Source organism: Thamnophis elegans, chromosome 6, assembly GCF_009769535.1.
Source record: "Thamnophis elegans isolate rThaEle1 chromosome 6, rThaEle1.pri, whole genome shotgun sequence".
NCBI lineage: Eukaryota > Metazoa > Chordata > Lepidosauria > Squamata > Colubridae > Thamnophis > Thamnophis elegans.
This window is the reverse complement of record NC_045546.1, coordinates 59,746,744-59,770,513: the sequence shown is the minus strand read 5'-3', so window position 1 is coordinate 59,770,513 and position 23,770 is coordinate 59,746,744. Positions and strand designations below refer to the sequence as shown.

The window sequence follows — 23,770 nt, the reverse complement described above, 5'->3', positions numbered from 1 at the left end:
TATGCAGTCGCAACGCAGGTTCGCAACCACCTGCCTATTGTGGTGGAATTCAACCTGTTACCCAGGACCCTGGTTGGAAGGAGACAAACAGAGCTTCGGATTTCCTGTTTCGTCTGGTTCTCCTGAGGTAAATCCTCAGAGCCCTCCTTACGCCCAGAGTGTGCCACTTCTTTTCCAACGGGTGGGAAGGGTCTGGACAGAAGTTGGGCAAATCAGTTCCTGGGCTCGATGGATACAGGGGCCCACCCTGGGGATGAAGGACGTAACCCCACCCTGTCTTGGTGGAAGATGCAGAGATTCTCCCTGGTGGGTAGAGCTTGCACTTCGCATATCTGCCTGGTGGAGATGATGGCCACCAGAAAGGCCACCGTAAGAATCAGGAACTTAAGGGAAACTGTTCGTAAAGGCTCAAGTGGAGCGCCTATTGGAGCGTCCCCTACCCTGTGTAAGTCCTAGGAAGGGTACCTGAACACCGTGTGCGGTTTGGGGTTGGAAGCCCCCTTGAGGAATTGCCTGACCATAGGATGGTGAGTCAAGCTCTGGATCCTGCCACGCAGGAGAACTGGCGAGATGGCTGAAACCTGTCTCCTAATCGTGTTAGAAGCTAACCCTCTGTCCCGGCCTGCCGGGAGGAGGTCCAGAATCTGAGGCACTGCAGCCTGGATAGGATTGTACCCCAGGGAATTACACCATGAGGCAATGGAGCCATAGATACGCTCTGTGGAGGGTGTGCGGGCAATCTGTATAGTCTGCATCACCCTGGGGGGAAGAGGTCTTTCCCCAGGATGCTCCGCTCAAGAGCTAAGTGATCAGCTGGAGCCATTGAAGGTCTGGGTGCTCCAGCGACCCCTGGTTAAGGGATATCCCCTCCTGGGGGATTCTCCAGGACCTCTCCACTGAAAGAGACTGGAGATCTGCAAACCATGGCCTCCGGGGCCAGTGAGGCGCCAACAGAACCCCTTCCGCCCCCTCCCAAAGGATTTCCCATATGACCCTGGGGATCAGGGGTAAGGGCGGAAAAGCATACCGATGACCCCTGGGCCAGGGGCTTCGCAGAGTGTCCACCCCTTCTGCCCCCCATGTCTGGTACCTGGAGAAGAATCTTGGGAGCTTAGTGTTGAGGGGCGTGGCGAATAAGTTGACCTCCAGGCATCTGAAGCACTCCGCCAGCTCCTTGAAGATTGCTGGCTGCAGCTTCCACTCCAAATTGTCCACCTTGGTCCGGCTGAGCCAGTCGGTTCTGATGCTCCCCACCCCTACTATATGTTCTGCCCTCAGCGAATGTTGTCTAAATTCATAGGCTATCTGAGGTGCTTCTGCGATCTCTCATAGTCGGACATCCCATTCTGAGTTTGTGGTGGGTTCTGGCATGGGGACCAGCCTGTCTGACCCTTTTCCCCCCCGGCCATAAGGATGCTATGATTCTATGGCTAGGATTAGCACAGAGATATTCTGAATGTAAACACAGATGGAGTTTAATGGGCAGCCACTAGAGTGCGTGTAAAGATGAAGTGAGGGAAGCTAAGGCTTACAATAAAGAAAGGCCTGCCGCAAAGGTAAAATAATAATAACAACAACAACCACAACAATAATAATAATAATGAAATAAAATAAAATACAAAATACATCTTCCCTCCTGTTAAAACCAAGAATGATTAAGGAAACGATTGGTCCCTTGCTGGGAGAAAGTGGCCCGAAGGTGACAAGCAGCAGGGGTAAAGCAGAACTATTTAACTTGTGCTTGGCATCTGTCTTTACCCGAAGAGATAAACAGTCCAACCTATCAAGAACAGCACCCCAAAAATCAGATTAGGAACCCAAGATGAGATAGGAAGAAATGGTAAATGAGCACCTGTCTACCTTAGCCAAAGTCCAATTCCCAGGACCGGATGGGTTACACCCCAGGGATCTGAAGGAACTGGCAGACGAGATCTCCAAACAACTGAAACTATATCTATCAGAGATCCTGGAGTACCGGAGAACCACTATAGGATTGCTGATGTGATTCCCCTCTTCAGAAAGGGAGAAAAACAGATAAAGAGCCCAAAGCCAACATGGGTTTGTCAAAAACAGATCATGCCAGACTAGCCATATTGCCTTCTTAGATACGGTGATAACACTAGTGGACCATAGGAATGCCATCGATATAGTTAAGTTGGACTTCAGCAAGTCCTGATAAGGTAGACCATAACCTACTACTAGATAAAGTAGAAGAATGTGGGTTAGACATAGTGGCACCAGATGGCTTTGTAACTGGTTGACCAACCGCACACACCTGTACTCCTCAATGGAACTGCCTCTTCAAGGAGGGAAGAATGCAGTGAGTACCCCAAGGCTCTGTGTTGGGCCCAGTACTCTTCAACATCTTCATCAGTGATTTGAATGAGGGTGTTAGGTGTGTAAGCTAACAGTTGGGTTAGCATGCCATGATAGTAGTACTGTTAATTTAAGAACTGCTGTTATCTCAAGCGGTCATAAGAAGGAGCCAGAATGACTGTTAGCTCTCTGTTTGTTAAATGCTGATAGGTGGAGGGACTCATCAGATTTGCAGATGACCCCAAGCTGGCAGGAATAGCCAACACTCCAGAATACAGGCTAAAGATACAGAAGGATCTTGATACACTTGAACATTGGGCACTGCCTAGGAAAACGAGATTCAATGAAGTAAGGTTCTACCTTTAGGCAACGAAAATGAAGTGCACAGGTACAGAATACCTTGCTCCACAGTAGTGACTGTGAAGGGGATCTTGGAGTCCTAGTGGACAACCCTTTAACATGAGCCGGCAGTGTGCAACAGCTGCCAGAAAGACCAACACAGTTTTTGGCTGCATAAACAGTGGAATAGAATCAAGCTCCCATGAAGTGTTAATTTATAAGGCCTTGGGAAGGCCACACTTGGAATTCTGCATTCAGTTTGGTCACCATGATGTAGAAAGGATGTGGAGACCCTAGGGAGAGTGCAGAGAAAAGCAACAGAGGGGATCAGGGGACTGGAGGCTAAAGCCTATGAAGAACGGTTGCAGGAACTGGGTAGGTCTAGTTTACTGAAAGGAAGGACTAGGGGAGACGTGATAGCAGTGTTCCAATATCTCTGGGGTTGCCACAGAGAAGAGGCAGCCTGACTATCCTCCAAGGCACTTGAGTGCAGAGCAAGAAGCAATGGGTGGAAACTAATCAAGGAGAGAAGCAACTTAGCACTGAGGAGAAATTTCCTGACAGTTAGAACAATTAATCAGTGGAACAACCTGTCTCCAGACGTTGTGAATGCCCCAACAGTGGAAGTTTTTAAGAAGCTGTTTGATAGCCATTTGTCTGAAATGGTATAGGATTTCCTGCCTAGGCAGGGGGTTGGGCTAGAAGACCTGCAAGGTCCCTTCCCACTCTGCTATTGTATTGCATAGTATTGTATTGCATTGCATTTGCTCTTTGCCTAGTCACCCCCACCCTTGGAAGGCCTTCAGGGGTAATCTCTAATCTGATTGGAGGCTCCCTCCATTGAGAGCTGCAGCCATTAGCAGCCGGGCTGATTACTCCTCCCCCCTCTGCTTGTTTTTTTCCCAGGCTGCAGGGGGCGGCCGGCTTGGGCTACATGGGGCCTCTCCTCCCCTTTCTTCCCAAATGGCTATGCAAATACCATAGCCCCGCCCTCAAGAATTAGCCACAAAAAACACAGCTTTTGCTAAGAGGCCGTCAGCCTCCTTCTCAGGGCCTTCTCGCCCCCCCCCCCCTTTCTCCTACTCAAAGGAGAATGTTCTTAAGGGGGAAGCAAGAATTAGCCACCAAAAAACACAACTTTGCTACTGAGAGCTGCTGGCCATTAACTGTGTCTCCTTCTGAGGACCTTCTCACCCCCCTCTCTTTCTCCTACTTAAAGGAGAGTGTCCTTAAGGGGGAAGCCTTCTCCTGTTACTTGGCAGTCAGAAAAGGGACAGAGACAGGCTTGCATACACCGTTAGGCAAGATGCTGAAACACCGGAGGACAAGCCTCCCTTGGGGGGGAGGAGTTCTCAGGTTGGGGGGGGGTTCTTCCTGCAAGCCTTGTGGCAGCTGCCTCTGTGATTCATCAAGGAGGTAGGCTTGGAGGGGGGGATTGATCCACCGCCTGCCTCTTTAACCTCCTAGATAAGCCTCCTTTTGGCCCTTTGCTGCCTCCCCCGCCCTTTGCTAATGCCTCTGCGATGGTTTCTCACCTTTTTAAGGGCTTCTCAGAGCCTCCGGTGGTGGTGTTGCTGGAGGGCTGAGAGCTGGGCTCCTGCCGGCCTCCTGAGCTGCTGGGGGCAGCCATCTTGGACCACGTGGTTTCAAGATGGCCCCCGGCTCCAAATTCAAAAGGCTCCTCTTTGCTGGAGCACATGGAAATGGCTTTTGCCTTTGCAGGTTTGTCATGCGGCTGCCGCTCTCGCCTCCCTCTGCCTCCCGCAGCTCTTTCTGAGCCTTTCCGGCTCTCACCTTGTCCACTGGTGATAGCTGCCAGCGCAGGCTTTCCAGGGCATTTTAACAACCCTCGTGGCTCAACCCCTGAGTGGAGCAGAGGAGCCCTTCTGCTCCTGAGAAGCCTCTGCATCAAGGGCTGCCTCTAGGAAGCATATGCCCTCTCCTTCTCCCTGCCCGGCAAGGGTCCTCCCTGAGTGACTCCGTCTCACTCAGTGGCCAGGGCAGCGTGCCGCCCCAGGGGGCTTGTGGCAGTCTAGTCCTTGCAGGAGGAGGCTGTGTGCAATGTAGGGAGGCAGGATTCGCCGGGTCCAAGTTTATTTTCCTTAATCCTTTGTAAATTACTGGAGGTCCAGCGTGGTGCATCCTTTCCATTGAGTGGGATGAGTCAAATATGGGAAGTCCTGCTGGCCAGGGGGCGTTGCCCAAAGAGCTTATCTGACTCATCCAATCATGAGAGGACAAGGTCAACACATTCTCGATACTCCTCCCCCCTCTCTATGGAGAATAACCTCTTTTTTTCTGGCTCTGAGTTGTAGTAACAGGCTATTATGGCACGGTTTTCATCTGCACTATATTTTTATTGTTTTGTTGGCTGGTCCACTTGTAGCCCACTTGTCGACGGATGTCCAGGCACCCCAACATCCGCTGCGGCCCTTGTTAACCTGCGTGATGACCGATGCAGTATAGAATTTTTATTCGTTTCTTTCACCATATTGTATGGGTTGGCGGGGTTTTTTTATGGGGCCAGGTTGCCAACCTGACCCCAACCCTCCTCCTTTCTCATCCGGGCTTGGGACTGGCAACGGTATTATGATTATCATCATCATCATCATCATCATCATCATCATCATCATCATCCTTCTTTATATTCAATCCAAAAGGATTTCTAATCTTCCTTTCATGGGCGCCATTCAATACTCATATCCAGTTATCACTCATCATAACACTACACATTGTATACATTATCTTTATCAATTATTTATTTAACTATATCTACTATCACTAAATCTCGCTAAGTTTAGCTAGTTTTAAATTATGCTCTTCCATCTATCAACCTGTATCTTTCTACTAATAAAACAGTGTCATATTTTCTGCCATTTCTGGCATCAATCCTCTAATCATCTCCTTAATCAACTTTGTATGGACTCCTCTTAGCAACTCTTTGCTTATAAGATCTCTCATGTAATTTCGATGCCTTTCTTCTGTTTCCTTAATCTGCTTATCTTTGATTGTCAGTGGTGTTATCAAAACTATTGCTAATAAGATTTCTCTCTTTAAGACCATAAATTCTTTTATTTTTTCCTCTTCTGCATCTTCCCATCTAGGGTAGGTTTCCCCTCCATTTAATTTCTCTTTCAGTATTCCACTCTTTCCATTTTCAGAAACAAACCAATCACCATAAGTCTCAGCAATTTTAATTTCTTTATATTCATTTTCCTCTTCAGTTTTTTGGATTTTAACTGCCACTTTTTCCATTTGATGAACATCTTCAACTTCTTCATCATATTTTACTGTTAGATGCACTAAATAATCCAACTTCTTCTCTATCCTCTCGTTTGTCTTTGATAATTTCTGTATTTCTGAGTATATTTTTTGCAGATTTAAAACCTCTTTCTGGTGTTGAAATTGCGCCATGATTTCCGGCTGACAAACACTGCTACTTTAGCTTAGAAGGTTTTAGCAGAATTAAGCATCACAATAACATTTCACCTTTCTCTGGTTAAGAATCTACTTCAAAGGGACATATCTGTGTTTTTCTTCTGTCTAAACAAGCTGAGAGTCCTTGAAATGCCAAGCAAGGATAATCAGTGAAAAAAGTATTTCGTTTCCAATACACAAATATCTAGCTTCCGAGTAGCAGCATTACAAAGTTAGAATGTTACCATTTCTTTTTTTTCTTTTTGTAATCTTTTTGTATTTCATGTTAAAAAAAAGGTCCGATTTTTAAATGAGTTAGAAAAACACCTACATTAATGAAAGAGGAGAGTTTTAGTCCATAGATTACGGAAAGTAGTCAAAGAAAAAAAAATAGAAGGAAACTTACTCCTTTCATTTTAAAAGGCTTGCATAAATTCCATCTGTAAAAATAGCATTTAAAAAGTGAGATAAACCACTGTTCAAAACCAGTCCAAATTTAATTCCACTGCTTATTTCTTCTGTTCTCCAGTTTAAATTAATTTTAAGGTTTTTTATAGACTTTTAAAATAGTAAAAATTCCTCACCAGCTGAAAACACTTTCTCTTTCCATATCCTTCTGTTTTGGAGCTGCCTCAACCTAATCAACCATTTGGCTGGATTTTTTGTCACCAGCTTGAAGAGTTTCTCTTGGATCAATCAGAGACTTTGCGATGTCCCTGTGATCAGTAAGTTCCTATTCATCATCTCTACGGGACAGTTTAGGTCCGTTTGGACCACCCAGAGACAAAAGTGTTGACTGTGATCTCAGAGCATTGAGATTGCACATCGTGTTGTCACGACTTCAGCTCCTCCCATCCAGCAAAGAGGGTTTCTTGAATGACTGTATGGAGCACTTCATCTGGGAGTTCAAGCACCAAAGGTCAAAGAGACAGCTATCCAGTCAGTATCTGATATATGCTATCTGATATATGCCTTCAGATTCTAGACACCACATAATAATATGCAACTGAAGAATGACTGAATAGGACTAGAACAAGATTGGAGTGCAGACAGCACACAATCTGTTTTACTCCATTAAAATAGCAAATGCAACTGATATATCACCATTGTGAAGAATCTGTCATATCATTCCATTGTAGAGTAGTAGAATCAACTTCACAAGTCTCCTTAGGCATCCATGTCTCAGGATGATTTGGAGAGCTTCCTTATTTACAGTGTCAAATGCCTTTGTCAGCTCAGTGAAGACAGAATAAGAAGCTTGTTTGTTTGATGTATTTCTGGACTTGCCTCATGACAAATATCCTGTCTGCTCTCCTTTCTGGCCGAAAACCAGTTTGTTAGTCCTTCCTAGTCTTTCAACAAATTTGGCTCATTAGATTACAGCAATAGGGAGCATCCTGATTTAGAAGAACCATAAACTGACTTTATGGGCTAAAGAACTCTTGGCTGGCTGGGGAATGTTGCCTCGATTGAAGAACACTGCTCTGGTGATATGCATGTCTGCATAGCATTCTGCCTACTCTGTCTTCCTCTGCCATCACTTATACTGCATTTTTCACAGTTCAATCTGTTCTTTGGACAGCATGTTCTTAAACTTGTCTGTTTTTGAAACAGATATGGGCCATTCTGCCATTTGGCATAGATTTGTTCTTGGCCTGAAGGGTTGCTGAAATGATCTCATGGTTTTCATCAGTCTTGATACATCTGGGTTCTGAGTTCAAGTGCAGTTGTTGCAGTCTTATGATGACATCTTTAAACTGCATCCACTTTTCAGAACATTTCCTACAGCTGCTAATTTCCCAGAGGGGTTTTCATTAAATACATCATAGAAGCATTGGATTTTAACTGAGTCTTGTACTCTGCTGATGCTGAATGACTTTACAGGAATACTTACAGGGAAAAAAACTGTTACCCAGACAGACAGACAGACAGACAGACAGACACAGACACAGACACACAGACACACACACACACACACACACACACACACACACACACACAGACACACACACACAGACACACACACACACACACACACACACACACACACACACACACACACACAGATTTATCTATTTAGATATATATATTTATTTATATTTTTATATATATATATATATATATATATCATTTACAAAAAAGCAAAGAGGCATGAAAATGAAAACACTCTATGTCTGTTTCTGTGTTGTATTTTTGCAGAGATAACCAAGATAGAAAGACTACCCAAGGATAGAGCCCTCCCAAAGATCTAACCCAGTGAGAGGAAGCTCTCAACCAGAAGGGTATGATAGTGGTATTCCTTTGATGTTCATCCTCAACAAATATCATTCAATAGCATACTCTCTCTGTATTTAAAGATTTCATATACAGTAGTTAGCAATAGTAGCAGATACTCTTAGTCTTAATTGTTCCAATAATCATTTATAATTATCTACAATTTAATCGGCCCTAAGATATTTTTATGTGCCTAATATAATCCCTACTGCAAACTAAGCCCTACTTAAGTGCTTGCACAGCCTCCCACCTGCCCATTTCATCTGGTTGCTTGTGGTGCCACCAACATGAGGTGAGGTGAGGGGGTGGAGGTGCCCCACGCGCCCCTTACCGGCTTACCTCATGGCCCCCACAGCCAGACCATCCATGCCCAGACAACTGCCTCATGGCTACACCACTGGCGTGTCACTCAGCCTACTGCTCCTGGAACGAGCAAAAAACAGCCTGATTTTCATGAAAACTGCCCCCCCCCCTTTTAAAGGGCGTGAATAGCCTTTAGGAGGCTTGTAGAGTGCTCCTGGGAGGTGGGGTGGGACCAAAAACAGGCAAAAAACAGTCCGATTTTTGCAAAAACTGGTCCATTTTTTGTCAAAAAAAGGGAATGCACAGCCTTTAGGAGGCTTGTAGAGTGCTCCTTGGGGCTGGGGGGGGGGGCGAAATTGAGATAAAAATGGCTCATTTTTCACTCATTTCTGCTCTCCCCAGCCCCCAGGAGCACTGTGCAAGGCTCCTAAAGGCTTTGCACGGCCATTTTGGTGAAGGGGGCAGGGTTTTTTGAGGCAAAAATGCTGCATTTAGTGTATAAGATGCACCCAGATTTTCAGCTTCTTTTTTGAGGGAAAAAGGTGCATCTTATACTCCAAAAAATACAGTAATTGTTACAAAGTAAAAGAGAATAAAACACTGTTTGATAACAATTGATTTTTACCTTCAGTACTTAAGCCTGGACTTGAAGTGAATTTTGCTACATCGACAATCTTGACAGCAAACTGTTGCCCAGTTTCTCTGTTGATACATCGCCGCACAACACTGAATGGACCCCTAAGAAAGAACAATATTGCTCAATTAATGTAAACATTCTGCGATCCTCCTTTTTTCCCAAACAACTCTATTATTTTTCATTGAATTTTCATTGAATTGGCATTTCAAGAAGTATAAATTGTTACAAAATAATTTTGTTATTTTATTAAACTTTTATTTAGAGAATTACAGCACTTTAATGATCTTTGCTTTTAAAATAAATGAAAAACCCATGTAGTTGGCATTTTAATCCTACACTGCTTTGTAATGTATCAGCAACAGAACAAATAATTTAAATAGGATTTTTTTTTCAATATATATAACACAAGTCTATTTAACAATAAAATGGAAATTCATGAAAGTCATATGAGGAGGAATATATAAATCTGTTCAACAGGATTAAAAGAGAGATTGCTGCAAATTACTAATGTGTACCATTTTGATAAGGGATTTTTCCTTTCTAGTGGGGAAGGTGGCTTGTGCAATTCCTTCAGAACTGGAGATGAAGCAACAATTGAATTGGGGCTCAGACAGGATACATGTAAGTTGAAGAATTCTCCAGAATCAAAAGGATTCCCAAAAATTGATGTATTTGTCCCACAGACAACAGTTTCTTGAAACAAGATTGTGAAAGGAAGATTTCCACAATCAGTGGTGAGTCAAATGGCTTGGAGGCAGGGTCTTACAGCAACTTCAAAGCTGTAGCACAGCAGAAGAAAAATGGACACTATAACTGACACCCCATTTCTAAATCACTTAATTATAATTTATTTTTTCAGCTTGAGAGGCTTACTCCAGATGTCCTTTTGGAGATTTTCAGTATTTTCAGTATTATAATTTAGTATTATTTTCAGTATTATAAAAAAGCTGATATGAATATTATGAGTTGTTTGTCTAGCAAAAAGGTGAAGATTTGTATTATCAACTGTTTTCTAAAGAAAAAAATATGGATGATTAAAGTTTATTTTTTGGTGAATCTGTGTTTATGGTACCAGATCTTGGAATTTTTGAGTTTAAATTTTTGGAGGAATGTTGTATTTTTTCTATTGACCCCTGTGCTGACTAATGTGGATTTACAAATAAAAGCAATGGGAGAAGTTTCCTTGGAAACCCCCCTCCCCCCTTTATTCTATTTCCAGTGAGGCTCTTAACTGCAATTAACAGTTAACATAATAACTTCATATTCTGGACATTACAGTGTGCTATTAACTATGGCTATGGAAAGATCACAATTTTGTAGGTCTGAGGAGCACAATGTTTGCAAGAAACCATATAAGAAAAAAAATAGATGTAGATTATTTGAAATGTAAAACTTTGGATGAAGAATTTATATTAGCAGGTTTGAAAAAGACTAATGGAGTTGTTTGGTATTTTAAAGTACGTCTGAAACCATAGGTTTTCTTCTCTTGTGAGTCGAGTACAGTAGAATAGAGTAGCATAACGTAGCTGGAAGGGACCTTGGAGGTCTTCTAGTTCAGCTCCCAGGAGAACCTATACTAGTGATGGCGAACCTTTTGGACAGGGAGTGGCCAAACTGCACATTTGCATGCCCAAGGTGCATGTATGCAAACATGTGCATGTTCTGACATGCACATGCATGGACATGCACATTACCGTGAACGGACATGAGTGCGCACATGCATAGCAGAAACCTGAAGACCCGCTGGCTGGTGGGGCATCCTAACTCTGAAATCATGGTAAGAGGTAAGATCTTTTTCTTTGGTGAGCTTCTGTTTTGTCTTTTGTAGGGTAACAGAAGCTCATGAAAGAAACGCCACGGAGATCTGACCTGAGGTGAGGGCATACATGCCGCTACTGGCACATGTACCATAAATTCGCCATCACAGACCTATACTGTTTCAGATAAGTGACTGTCTAGTCTCTTAAAAATCTCCAGTGATGAAGTGCCCACGATTTCTGAAGGGAAGCTGTTCCACTGGTTAATTGTCCTCACTGTTAGGAAGTTTCTCCTTAATTCCAGGTTAATTCTCTCTTTGATTACTTTCCAACATTGTTTTGGAGAATAATTTGACCTTTTCTTCTTTGTGGCAGTCCCTCAAATACTGGAATACTCTTATCAAGTCACCTCTAATTTTTCTTTTCTTTAGACTAGGCAAACTCAAATCTTGCCATTGGTTTTCATATGTTTTAGACTCCAGGCCTTTATCTTAGTTGCTCTTCTCTGAATTTTTATGAACTTTTTCCAAAGTCTAAACATCTTTTTTGTACTATGGTAACCAAAATTGGTTGTAATGTTCCAAGTGTTGTCTTACCCTAGCAGTACTATTACCCCTTACCCTAAAGCGGTACTATTACTTCACGTGATCGTGATTCTATGCCTATTTATACAACCCAGGATTGTATTAGCTTTTTTGGCTGCTGCTCAGAGGTAGGTCGCTATTTTTTTTACTACCAGTTCGAGTGTGCTCCCGCATGCTGCGCATGAACAGAAATGTCCGGGCGGGTGGGTGGAGCCTCCTGCCACTGCTACTACCGTTTTGCCTGATCCGAGCCGAACTGGCAGCAACTCACCTCTGCTGCTGCTGCACGCTGCTGGCTCATGTTCAAGTGACCATCCACTAGGTTTCCAAGGTCCCTCTCAGTTACTGTTTTTGAGCCAGGCCTTGCCTAATCTGTACTTATACCTTTGATTTTTTCCTGCCTAAATGTAAAACTGCTTTTCTCCACACTGAAATTCATTTTGTTGGATAGGGCCCACTATTCAAGTTTGTCAAGATATTTTTGGATCCTGAGTTTATCATGTGTAAATTTGATGAGCTCCCCTTCTATTCCCTCATCTAAGTCATTTATGAAGATATTGAAGAGTACTGGGCCTAAGACGGAGCCTTGTGGTACCCCATTGCTTACTTCTCTGCATGTGGATGTAGTAGCATTAAGGACTACTTGTTGAGTATGGTTTATCAGCCAGCTTCAAATCCATCTGGTGGTGATGTTGTCTATTCCACATTTTTCTACTTACCAAGAAATAGGTTGTGCTCTACTTTATCAAATGCCTTACTGCATTCTAAGTATACTATGTCCAAAGCATTTCGCTGGTCTACTAATTTAGTACCTTTATCAAAGAATTAAATTAGATTGGTTTGGCAAGATTTGTTTTCAACAAACCTGTCCTGGCTACTAATTATAACTTTATTTGCTTCTAATTGCTCACAGAACTGTTTTTTTATTACCTTTTCCAGGTTTTTCCCAGGTATTGATGCTAGACTGATTGGTCTGTAGTTTCCTGGATCTGGTTCCCTGCCCCCTTTCCTGAAGATGGGAACCATATCAGCCATTTCCTAATCCTCAGGTGCTTCCCCAGTGCTCCAGGATTTTTGAAGGATATGGTAGATTGGTTCTGAGATAATATCTGCCAGCTGCTTCAGAACTTTAGGATGTAATCTGTCAGGTCCCAGTGATTTATATTTATCAAGGTCAGATATGTGTTCTCTTACCATTTTCTTATTTTAATTTTAATCTCTAGTTTGTCTTTTATAGTAGTTTTTTTTTGGTATGTTGGACTATAATTTCTTTTTTGCATGAAGACTGACGGAAAGAATGAATTAAGCAGCTCTGCTTTCTCCCTATTGCCTGTTACTTCCTTGCCATTTTCTTTCTTTAGTGGACCCACTGTTTGACTTTTTTCTTGCTATTAATATGTTGAAATAAACTGTTAAAAATATACTTGTTTCACTTTTGTTGCAAGTCTTTGTTCATTCTGAGCCTTTGCTTTCCTGACTTCATCTTTGCATGTTCTGGTATCTGCTGATAATGAGCCTTAGTTATGTGTCCTTCTTTCCATTTTTTGTACCTGTCTTTTATGTTTTTCAATTTGTCAGAGATCTTTCTGCAGCCATGCTGGTTTCTTCTTGAATTTGTTTTTTCTTATGTGCTGGACTGTGCTTTTATGATAATAGTTTTCAGAGTTTCCCACATTTCTTGAGTTGTTTTCCCCTTTCGGATTTTCATCCATGAAATCTTTCCTAGGCTCTCTCTGAGTTTGTTCAAATCAGCTCTTTTAAAGTTTAAGTCACTGGTTGGATTATTTTATATTGCTTATGTTTGCGTTATATTGAATTCCAGTATGATGTGGTCACTTTCACCCAAGGTTTCGACAACTACAACAACTTCTATTACTTCTTCTCTATTAGCAAGAATTAGGTCCAGTATACTTCTAGTTCCCTCCTCTACCTTTCGGATGACAAATTTGTCAGCTAGGTTCATTATGAATCTGTTTGATCTCCCACTATCTGCAGAGTTTATCTCCCAGTTGATATCTGGATAGGTAAAGTCTCCCATTACTACTGTGGTATGCTTCCTACATACATGTTAACTGGTTGACCAAGAGTTCGTCTATTTCTTTTGATTGGTTGGGTGGCCTGTAATATACACCTATGGCAATATCACTTTTCCCCTTTTATATTGATCCCTATACATTCTGGAGGGGTTTTATCTTTGATCATGTGCGTTTCTGTAGATATGTAGTGATCTCTTACATATAGTGCAACTTAACCTCCTCTTTTTGTAGATCTGTTTCTTTTGAACAATTTGTATCCATCTATCAGTACATTCAAGTCATGGGTTTCATCCCACCAGGTTTCTGTAATGGGAACTACGTCATACTTATCCTTGTTTACTATTGCTTCTAGTTCAACCCATTTGTTCCCCAAGGTTTGTGCATTTGTATATAAACATTTCTTTTATGCTTGTTTATTGATATGTTTCCTGCACATTAAAATTCATTTTGTTGGATAGGGTTCATTGTTCAAATTCTAGGCCAGAATTTGGACGGAGACTAATATTGTCTACAATGATTAAAATGCTGTATTGTGGACTAATTCTGCTGACTGCCAGGGGTTCAATCCTGACAAGCTCAAGGTTCACTTAGCCTTCCATTCTTCCGAGATTGGTAAAATGAGGACCCATATTGTTGAGGGCAATATGCCCTGTAAACTGTTTAGAGAATGCTGTAAAGCACTGTGAAGTGGTATATAAGTACTAAAAGGAAGGGCAAGATTTAACTTCAACTAGGAATTATAAGCAGATTTCATTGTTAATAATATAATATTTACATAAATATTGGCTGATAGATAAAACGTTTTTACAAGACTTTATTCATGATGATTAAAGATGTTTTTTAACTAAAGAATAATTAAGAGAGAGCATGGGAATTGTGTTGAATAGAATACTTTACAACAACATAGTGAAAGACAGGATACATTGCAGGTCCCGCCTTTTAAGGAAGTACACCAGATGGGACCTAGAAGTATAATAGGTCTTTCCCTGTAGTGACTCCTTTCCTTTGGAATGTCTATAATTGAAACCAGAAGTTTTGCTTTTAGGCTTCATGGATAAAAAGATTGAAAACATGGTACTTTGTTTTTTATGACGACATAGTATGTGCAAAGATGGAAAGTTATATAAATCCCTACAATGGAAAAAATTACTAAAAGAATACAATAGAACTGGATTGTCTTATAATTACAGAGAATACAAGGAAAAACGTGAGGTCTGAAGAAATAAAATTTCTGTTCTTGTTTTATTTCACACAAAAGTGTTATGAGTTTGACAAAAAGAACTCAATAATGTTGGCAAATATGCTAAAAAGAAAAACATTTCATTACAGATAGTCTTTGATTACCTGCTGTTTGTTCAATAACTGGAGTTATGATGGTGCTGGAAAAGATTTGTAATCTTTCCTCAAAACTACAGCCATCACAGTATCCTCATGGACACATAATTGTGATTTGGTTGCTTCACATTCAGTGCACATTAACAACAGTCACAGTGTCCTGCAGTCATGTGATTATTTGTGACTTACAGAGACAACTTCCAACAAACAAACAAGCAGGAAAGCAAACAAACAAAATCAATGGGAAAGCTAGAAGGAAGTTGTAAGTTGCAGCTACATGATATCCAGGGGTGAAATGCTATAGGTTCGGGCTGGTTTGCTTGAACCGGTAGTAAAAAAATGCTTTAAAAAGTTTTTAAAAGTTCCGATGAGCAGCTGTGCAACAATCAACTGTACCTGATTGTCTGTGAGGTTCCTGCTTGTTGCAGGGGCCATTTTGTGTGAGGTCCAGCTGCTTTTACATTGTGTGAGTCAGTTGTGCAGCTTTTGTGTTATTTTTGTGTAAAGTTTGATAGTTGATTTTTGAACTCTCTGTGACTCTGAGTTTCCTGCTTGTTGCAGGGGCCATTTTGTGTGGTCAAGCTGACAAAAAGGACTAAGGAAGTGGTCGGTGCGCATAACGTTGCATGAATCGTATATCTATAAACCAAAATAGCAGTAATACATTTTGGACTAGTGCGCCTGAGATTGTGATTTTATTTTATTTCAAAATGACCGGCTTAGTTCAATGTAATAGCTGTTTTGCACCTGTCTTTTGCAGTACTCTTTTCAAATTTGGATACTGTCCGCTTTGTAAACAAATTACTAGACTACATAGATAGATTACCTATCTAGAATCTCTAATCTATGCTCTCCAAGTAGAAATTAGGTGTCCAATTTGGTCAATCCACTCTATGGAGATACCACGCGATGAGCCCCCTCTACCGCAAAGATCCTGCAGAAGAGCAGTCTGGACAATCGCAGGGTGAGAGCTGTGAACCATAAACACAAAGCTTTTGGTGTGACCCAGCATAACAGATATAGCACCCTTGCTAACCTTAATGGACACCCTAAAGAGACAGGTCAAGGTAGTTGTGATAATGATGACTTAAATAAGCAGGGGATTGTGGTCCAAAATGAAGAACTTTCTTCGGAAAAGCGAAATGTGGAACCAGGTTATCACACATCAGTTGCACAAGAGCAAGGCAAGCAAAAAGAGAAGTCACCTTCTGGTTGGTGATTCAATCGTAAGGGATGTAAATTTAGGAAAGGATATAGAGGTTTTAAGAGAGGTCAGATGTCTGCCAGGTGCTACTGCCAGCAGAGACAAGAAGTGTATCCTTAAAATAGTCAAGAATGCAAGTAAGGACTGTGACGTTGGTGCTATTATACATCTTGGCACAAATGATCTGTCCCAAAAAGATGTACTTTCTGTGAAAAATGATTTCCAGAGCTTGGGGTATGAACTTAGTAGTATAGGTTATAGGCTTATCTTTTCAGAGGTTTTACCAGTATATAAGGAACAAAAAGGGAAGGGTCACAGTGTAGCAGAGTTTAATATGTGGCTAAAGGAGTGGTGTAAAGGCTTTGGTTTTATTAGTCATGATGTCTGCAGCTGGTCCAATGAAAAACTGTACAAAAGAGATGGTTTGCACACATCTAAGAAAGGGACTGAGTTACTTGGCATTAAATTCACAGATTTTCTGGATAAACATTTAAACTGAACAGCGGGGACAGAGAATTAATTGATAGAGAACATTTCTGTCCCCAGCAATCTAAAATTCATAGGGATATCAGTGCATATAACATAGATATTTGTGCGGATAAGATTATCACTCCTACTGTCAAGCAAAACCAAGCATTTAATAGTGAGTGCCATACCATGTGCATGAATCATACAAGTGGCAAGAAAATAGGAGCAATCAGGCATAACACAGGTTATGTAGACAGTAAACACAGAGTCAATCAAAATAGACTCAAATGTCTATACACCAATGCACAGAGTATGAACTGGGTGAATTAGAAATCCAAGTAAATGAGGGCAGATGCGATATTGTTGCCATTATAGAAACTCGGTGGGATGAAACCCACAAATGGAACATATAACTAGAAGGATTTAAATTTAAAAGAAATAGACCAAATAAAAGTGGTGGAGTTGCACTCTGCACCAAGTGGAACATCCAGCAGGTTCCTAACGAACCTAGCAGACAATTTTGTTTCCCAAAAAGTAGAGAAGAGAACAAGGCGATCGGCCATATTGGACTAATTTTCACTAACAGAGCGGAAATGATAGGTGTTGAAGCCACAGGAACCCTGGGGGCAAGTGACAATGCAATATTGGAATTCAACATTATGCAAACACAAGTCGTAAAACAAAGTCAAACTAGAGTCTTGGACTTTAAGAGAGCTAATTTCAATAAACTTGGGAAGAATTCCATGGATGAGAATCCTCAAGGGGAAAACAACTCAAGAAGCTTGGGAAATTTTGAAAAATGAGATTACAAAAGCCCAGTCCAGCACAATACCAATGAAGAAGAAAAATAACAGCTCCCAAAAGAAACCAGTATAGCTGCATAAAGAACTCTCTGACAAAAAAGATAAATATAAAAAGTGGAAACAGGGGGACAGAAGATAGGCTTAAGATACAGAAGGATTTTGACAAACCTGAACATTGGGCACTATCCAATAAAATGAAATTCAAAGGTGAAAAGAGTAAGGTTTTACATTTAGGCAACAAAATGCACAGGTACAGCGTAGGTGGTACCTTGCTCAATAGTAGTAAAAGTGAGAGGGATCTTGGAATCCTAGTGGACAACCATTTAAATATGAGCCAGCAGTGTGCAGCAGCTATCAAAAAAGCCAACACAGTTCTAGGCTGAGGGATAGAATTAAGATCGTGTGAAGTGTTAATACCACTTTGTAATGCCTTGGTAAGTGGCAAGAAAATGACAAGCAACAGGGAGAAAGCAGAACTATTTAACTCTTTTTTTGCATCTGCCTTTACACAAAGGGGAAACACAGTCCAACCTATCAAAAACAGCACCACAAAAATCAGATTAGGAACACAAGTAAAAATAGGTAAGAAAATGGGTAACAAAATGGTAAGTGAGTACCTGTCTATCCTAGACAAGTTCAAATCACCAGGACAGAATGGATTACACCCCAAGTTCCTGAAGGAACTGGCAGACCAGATCTCAGAACCACTGAACTATATCTTTCAGAGATCCTGGAGCACCGGGGAACTGCCAGAGGACTGGAAAAGAGCTGATGTAGTTCCCATCTTCAAAAAAGGGAAAAAATAGATCCAGGAATCTAGAGACCTATCAGCCTGACCTCAATACCAGGGAAGATTCTGGAAAAAATAATCAAGCAACAAATCAGCGAAAACAAAGCAAACAAAGTCATAACCAAAAGCCAACATGGGTTTGTCAAAAACAGATCATGCCAGACTAATCTTATTGCATTCTTAGACAAAGTGACAAAATTAGTGGACCAGAGGAATGCTGTCGATAAAATTTACTTGGACTTCAGTAAGGCATTTGATAAAGTGGACCATAACCTACTACTAGATAAAGCAGAAAAATGTGGTTTAGACAGCATCACCACCAGATGGATTCGTAACTGGCTGACCAACTGCACTCAACATGTAGTTCTCAATGGAACTGCATCTACATGGAGGGAATATGCAGTGGAGAACTTCAAGGATGTTTTAGGCCCAGTACTTTTCAACATCTTCATCAATGATTTGGACGAGGGGATAAATGGGGAACTCATCAAATTTGCAGATGACATCAAGCTGGCAGGAATAGCCAACACTCCAGAAGATAGGCTTAATATACAGAAGGGTCTTGACAAACCTGAACATTGGGTGCTATCTAAGAAAATGAAATTCAATGGTGAAAAGAGTAAGGTTCTACATTTAGGCAAGAAAAACGAAATGCACAGGTACAGCATATGTGGCACCTTGCTCAATAGTACTAATTGTGAGAGAGAATTAGAATCCTATTGGACAACTTAAATATGAGCCAGCAGTGTGCAGCAGCTGCCAAAAAGCCAACATAGTTCTAGGCTGCATAAACAGAGGGATAGAATCAAGAACGCGTGAAGTGTTAATACCACTTCATAATCCCTTGGTAAGGCCATAGTTGGAATTCAGTTTTGCATTCAGTATTGGTCGCCACAATATAAAAAAGATGTTGAGATTCTAGAAAGAGTGCAGAGAAGAGCAGCAAGGATGATTAGGGAATTGGAGGCTAAAACATATGAAGAACTGTTACAGGAACTGGGAATGGCTAATCTAGTGAAGAGAAGGACCAGGGGAGACATGATAGCAGTGTTCCAAAATTTGAGCGGATGACATTAAGAGAGAGTCAAGCTATTCTCCAAATCACCTGAGGGTAGGACAAGAAGCAATGGGTGGAAACTAATCAAGGAGAGAAGCAACTTAGAACTGAGGGGAAATTTCCTGACAGTTAGAACAATTAATCACTGGAACAACTTGCCTCCAGAAATTGTGAATGCTCCAACACTGGAAGTTTTTAGGATGTTGGATAACCATTTATCTGAAGTGGTGTAGGGTTTCCTGCCCAAGAAGGGGATTGAACTAGAAAACCTCTAAGGTCCCTTCCAACTCTGTTATTTTATAACTTCTATCATCCCTTGGGACCTTATGTCTCTTTGTATAGCTCCGATTTATTCTAAATATTTTATCTACCTCTGCCTCCATCTATTGCTTTCCTATCTCTACAACAGAGCTGTATCATCACTTCTGGGAGGTCTTCTTTATCTTCTTCTATGATTTGGAATGTTAGGAAATGGGCCCCTTTCTCCATTTCTAGGATTATAACTGTCTCTTCCAGATCCTTATTTGTTTCTGTCAATTTTTGAATTATCTCCTCCACTTTTTTCTTGGCTTCTTCTGATTTCGCCTCTATTTTCTGAACCCTTTGTTCATTTTTTATTATCATCTGTTGGAAGTTTCCTAGACTTGTATCCATATTCTTGATCTCTGCCTTCATCTCCTCCAGATTGCTTTTTATCTCATGATGACGTTTAGGATTAAATGATACTTTATTTCCAATTTTTGTTAAGTTTGGACCACTCATCATTTTATTTTTCTTTCTCTATTTGATCTACCTTTTATTTTATAGTCTTTTAATCTTAGTCTTACAGTCTTACACTCATACAAATCTATATAATAACTGTATTATAACATATAATACATTGCAACCTCCAGTTACTCCCCAAAATACCTTATTACAGTATTCCTAAATTTTCAACTTACATAAATGTATTAAAAAAAGAAAAACTATTTAAAGTAATGTGTATTGTCATTCAACTTTTCCTTTGGATGTCTCGCTTTAGATGTATTGTCTTATTTCACTTTTCTTCTATATTCTCTCAAAATGTTCTGTCAATCGATGATTATAATCCAAATTGGCCCACCAAAATCCCCAATATCCAAATAATCTAAGAAGCCAACAAACCAAAGATCCAATTCAGTCAGTTACTGTCAGGAATTATTTGTAATCCAAAATGGCCCACCAAATTCCCCAGTGTCTCAGTAATCCAGAAAGAGCCAAAAAGTCACTTCGTTCAGTCACAAAGCAATTTCCATTCAGTCAGCAATATTTATATTCCACCAAGGTTTAAATGACTTCCAAAAGCTCACCATCTGTCCCTAAACAGCTTTGTAGCTGTTCCTTATCTCTGTCCCCTTATCTAGTTCAGGTTTATTATCTTTCTTCTATATTTCCAGTATTTACTTCAAGTTGTGTAATATCTTTTCCCGCCAGTAGGTGTTATCCTAGCTCTTACTCTTCCAACTTATTCCGCAAAGGTTTGCTCTGTCGGACTGTTTACTTTTCCAATAAAAAAGAGAAAACTACTTTCCAATATGTTAAGTTACTTTTCAAGGTATTATAATCTCCAGTCTAGTTTTTTATGGTTTAATTTAATATCCCATAACTTTTTTTCTGGATCTATTTTCTGTCTCCTGGTGTTTGGCTCACCACTTCTTTTAGAGGTGGGAATACAATCCCTTTCTATTCTCCTAAAGCCACACTTTTCTAAAGGTTTTTTTATTCAGGAGTGATCTCCTACAAAGAAACTGAAATATATTTTTACCCAGATCTAGTATGCAGTTCACAAATTGCTAGGTCGTATTTTCTTCTGTCCCGGTTGTCACAGCTTTGATCATGCTGTAATGGCCAATCCTTTTTACGTCCATCAGTCTGAGGGTGCCTTTGGATCTAGCAGGAGGACTACCATCCCCATGCAATCAATAAAGGGTCCCTCCTTTGTTCCTCACCCCTCCAGGATGACTGGCCCGGTAGGACCTCCTGATGGACGGGAATCAGCTAGATTTTGCGGAGTCCTGCTAATCCGTGACTGTTCTGCCGCAATGCAAACCAGAAGTCCAGATGTTCCTTTATTTAATATAGAGATTACCAAGGCTTTCAAGAACATTAATCAGACAAAATCTCCCGAGCCAAATGGGCTGACAAAAATTTTACAATGAATTACGTCCATCAATATATGGTAACAAACTACAGCAAGGTGGTTTTCTTCTAAATTATTGGAAAGATTCAAAGATAATTTTATTTTCTAATCTGGGCAAAAATCTTAAAGGGCTACTATTTATATGCTCCTTTTACATCTTTTTTAAATTAGTGGGGAAGACCCAGTGCAGGCCTTGAATTACCTCCAATACACCGATTAGATCTCACAGATTAGATCCCACAGATTAGGCCTCCTCCGAATTCCATCCACTTGAGTCCCCTCGGGGAAAAGGGCGGCATAGAAATATAATCAATTCAATTCAATTCAATTCAATTCAATTGAGGGTCTGTTTGCTCTGGGGGAAAAGAATCCTACCTGGGTTTTGGCAGAAAATATTTTCCACTCTTCAACAGAAAGGTTGCACAATAAGAAAAGGAGTGGTGTATGCCTCAGGGGGATGGGATAGACTAATGATGATGAACCTCAGGTGCCCACTCGTGTGCCCACCCCCTTATTTTAATGCCCCCAACTGTGCCGTGGCCCCTGCACATGCACGAATGACCACCTCCAGCTGCCCCACGCATGGCTTTCTTGGAGAGTGAGGAGGGCAAAAACAGCCTCCCCTGGCCCCCCAGAGGCTGGAAACAGCCCACTTTGTAAATTCCCGTGGGCACGGTAGGTCCATTTTTCGCCCTCCCAGTCTCCAGAGGCTTTCTAGAAGCCTGGGAAGGGCGAAAAACACCCAAAACGCAAACTGTAGGTTTGGGAATGGACTTCCAGATTGCCCATTTTTTCCCCTCCGGAGGCTTCAGGAGACTGACCAGCACGCACATGGCTCCATGTGCTTTCTCTATCATGGGGATAACCCTAGGAATCTCAATGCAGGTTGTGCATGAGGGTCTCCACCAAGGGCCTGAAAATCCTGCTTTCTTTTTGATAGAGAGGATTTTCAGGTCCTGAACAGGGCCTTCCATGATTCCTCCGCCCTAGGACTCCTTGAGGCTTCTTACCTTTGCCTATGTAACAAGCCACACAACATTGAACAAAGTAGTCATGTGATATCTGGGTCATTCCATGTCAAGTGGCCTAGGGCTCCGTGCTTGACCATCCTGGATTTCGATGAAATTTGGTGTGAAAATGCACCCACATCAAAGTTGAGGATGTTGCATGGCAACATCACATGGAACCTCAAGAAGGAAACCAAACTATAGGCTTGGGAAACTGAACCAAGAAACCCACCCATGGCTGGTATTCAGTGATGGGTTCCTAATGGTTAGGACCAGTTCAGTCAAACTGGTAGTAGCTTGGCAGCTTGGGTCACTGGAACAGGCAGCGACCCAGGCCTGCTATGACCCCAAACTGATGCTCTTGTTTTTTGCTTCTGCACATAGCAATTTTAGTTGTATTGTTCATGCATGTGCAAAGCGAGCGTATGCACGCAGCACGCCCTTGAACAAACTGGCAATAGTCTCCGCCAGAACCCACCACTGCTGATATTGCACAGCTATCGGGCGTGCCCACTATGATGATGGGGGTTGCTGGGTCAAGTGCCTGAACTGGTAATGACAATGTCACCATGGACCAATGCAATATAATAATAATGATGTCTCTATAAAACAAACAAGATGAAACAATAATAGAATGCATGTGACGTTGTCATAGTACCATCCTCAACTGTGTCCATTTTTTTAGGGCTTTATATATCCGTGATGAAACACCAACCCTACTTTTGTAGGGGGGTTGAAACATGATCTTTCTAATTAGAATGATTTAACAGTGTTTCCAAAAGGTCTTTTTTTTATAAAAGTGGGCTGAAAATATCCTATTTTTGGCATTTTTACAAAAACCATCAACTTTATACTCAATTTGTGAAATATTGGAAAGCAGTAGGAAAATGAAATTTTGTATTCAAAAACTTTGTGTTACTAACAAAATTTCATGTTTCTCATACCTTTCCTTCCAGAGATATAAAAAGCCAAACTTTAACTTTTTTTCAAGCGCAGACATTTTAAGCCAACTTTGCTTCAAATTATCTAGATGGAGATCGCTCATGAGAATGTTTTTATTATTTTGTTTAATAGAGCACAAAAGGTTGTACAAAATAGCCAAGTTTTGTTTCTCTCAACAAAATATTGCTAGAGACATTATTTCTCAAAGTTGCTGGAACCTCAGTGTCATACTGTAGAAGGCTGCAGTATGGGGTCAAACAAAAAGGGCATTGGTACTTACCTGATACGTCTCTTCTCATAGTGGGGGGAGGAGTATCCAGAATGGGTTGACCTTATCCTCTAG

The 23,770-nt window shown here is 41.2% G+C and overlaps 1 protein-coding gene across 5 annotated transcripts in view; it reads right to left on the bottom strand.

Annotated features, from left to right (window-relative positions):
- Positions 1 to 23,770, bottom strand: part of CASK (calcium/calmodulin dependent serine protein kinase) — a 316,647-nt gene that overhangs the window by 211,049 nt on the left and 81,828 nt on the right. For all 5 annotated transcript variants that reach the window (XM_032219765.1, XM_032219762.1, XM_032219764.1 and 2 more), the window contains exon 2: positions 9,275 to 9,387. In XM_032219765.1, coding sequence (XP_032075656.1) covers positions 9,275 to 9,387 — 113 coding nt within the window. The remainder of the gene's footprint in view (positions 1 to 9,274; positions 9,388 to 23,770) is intronic.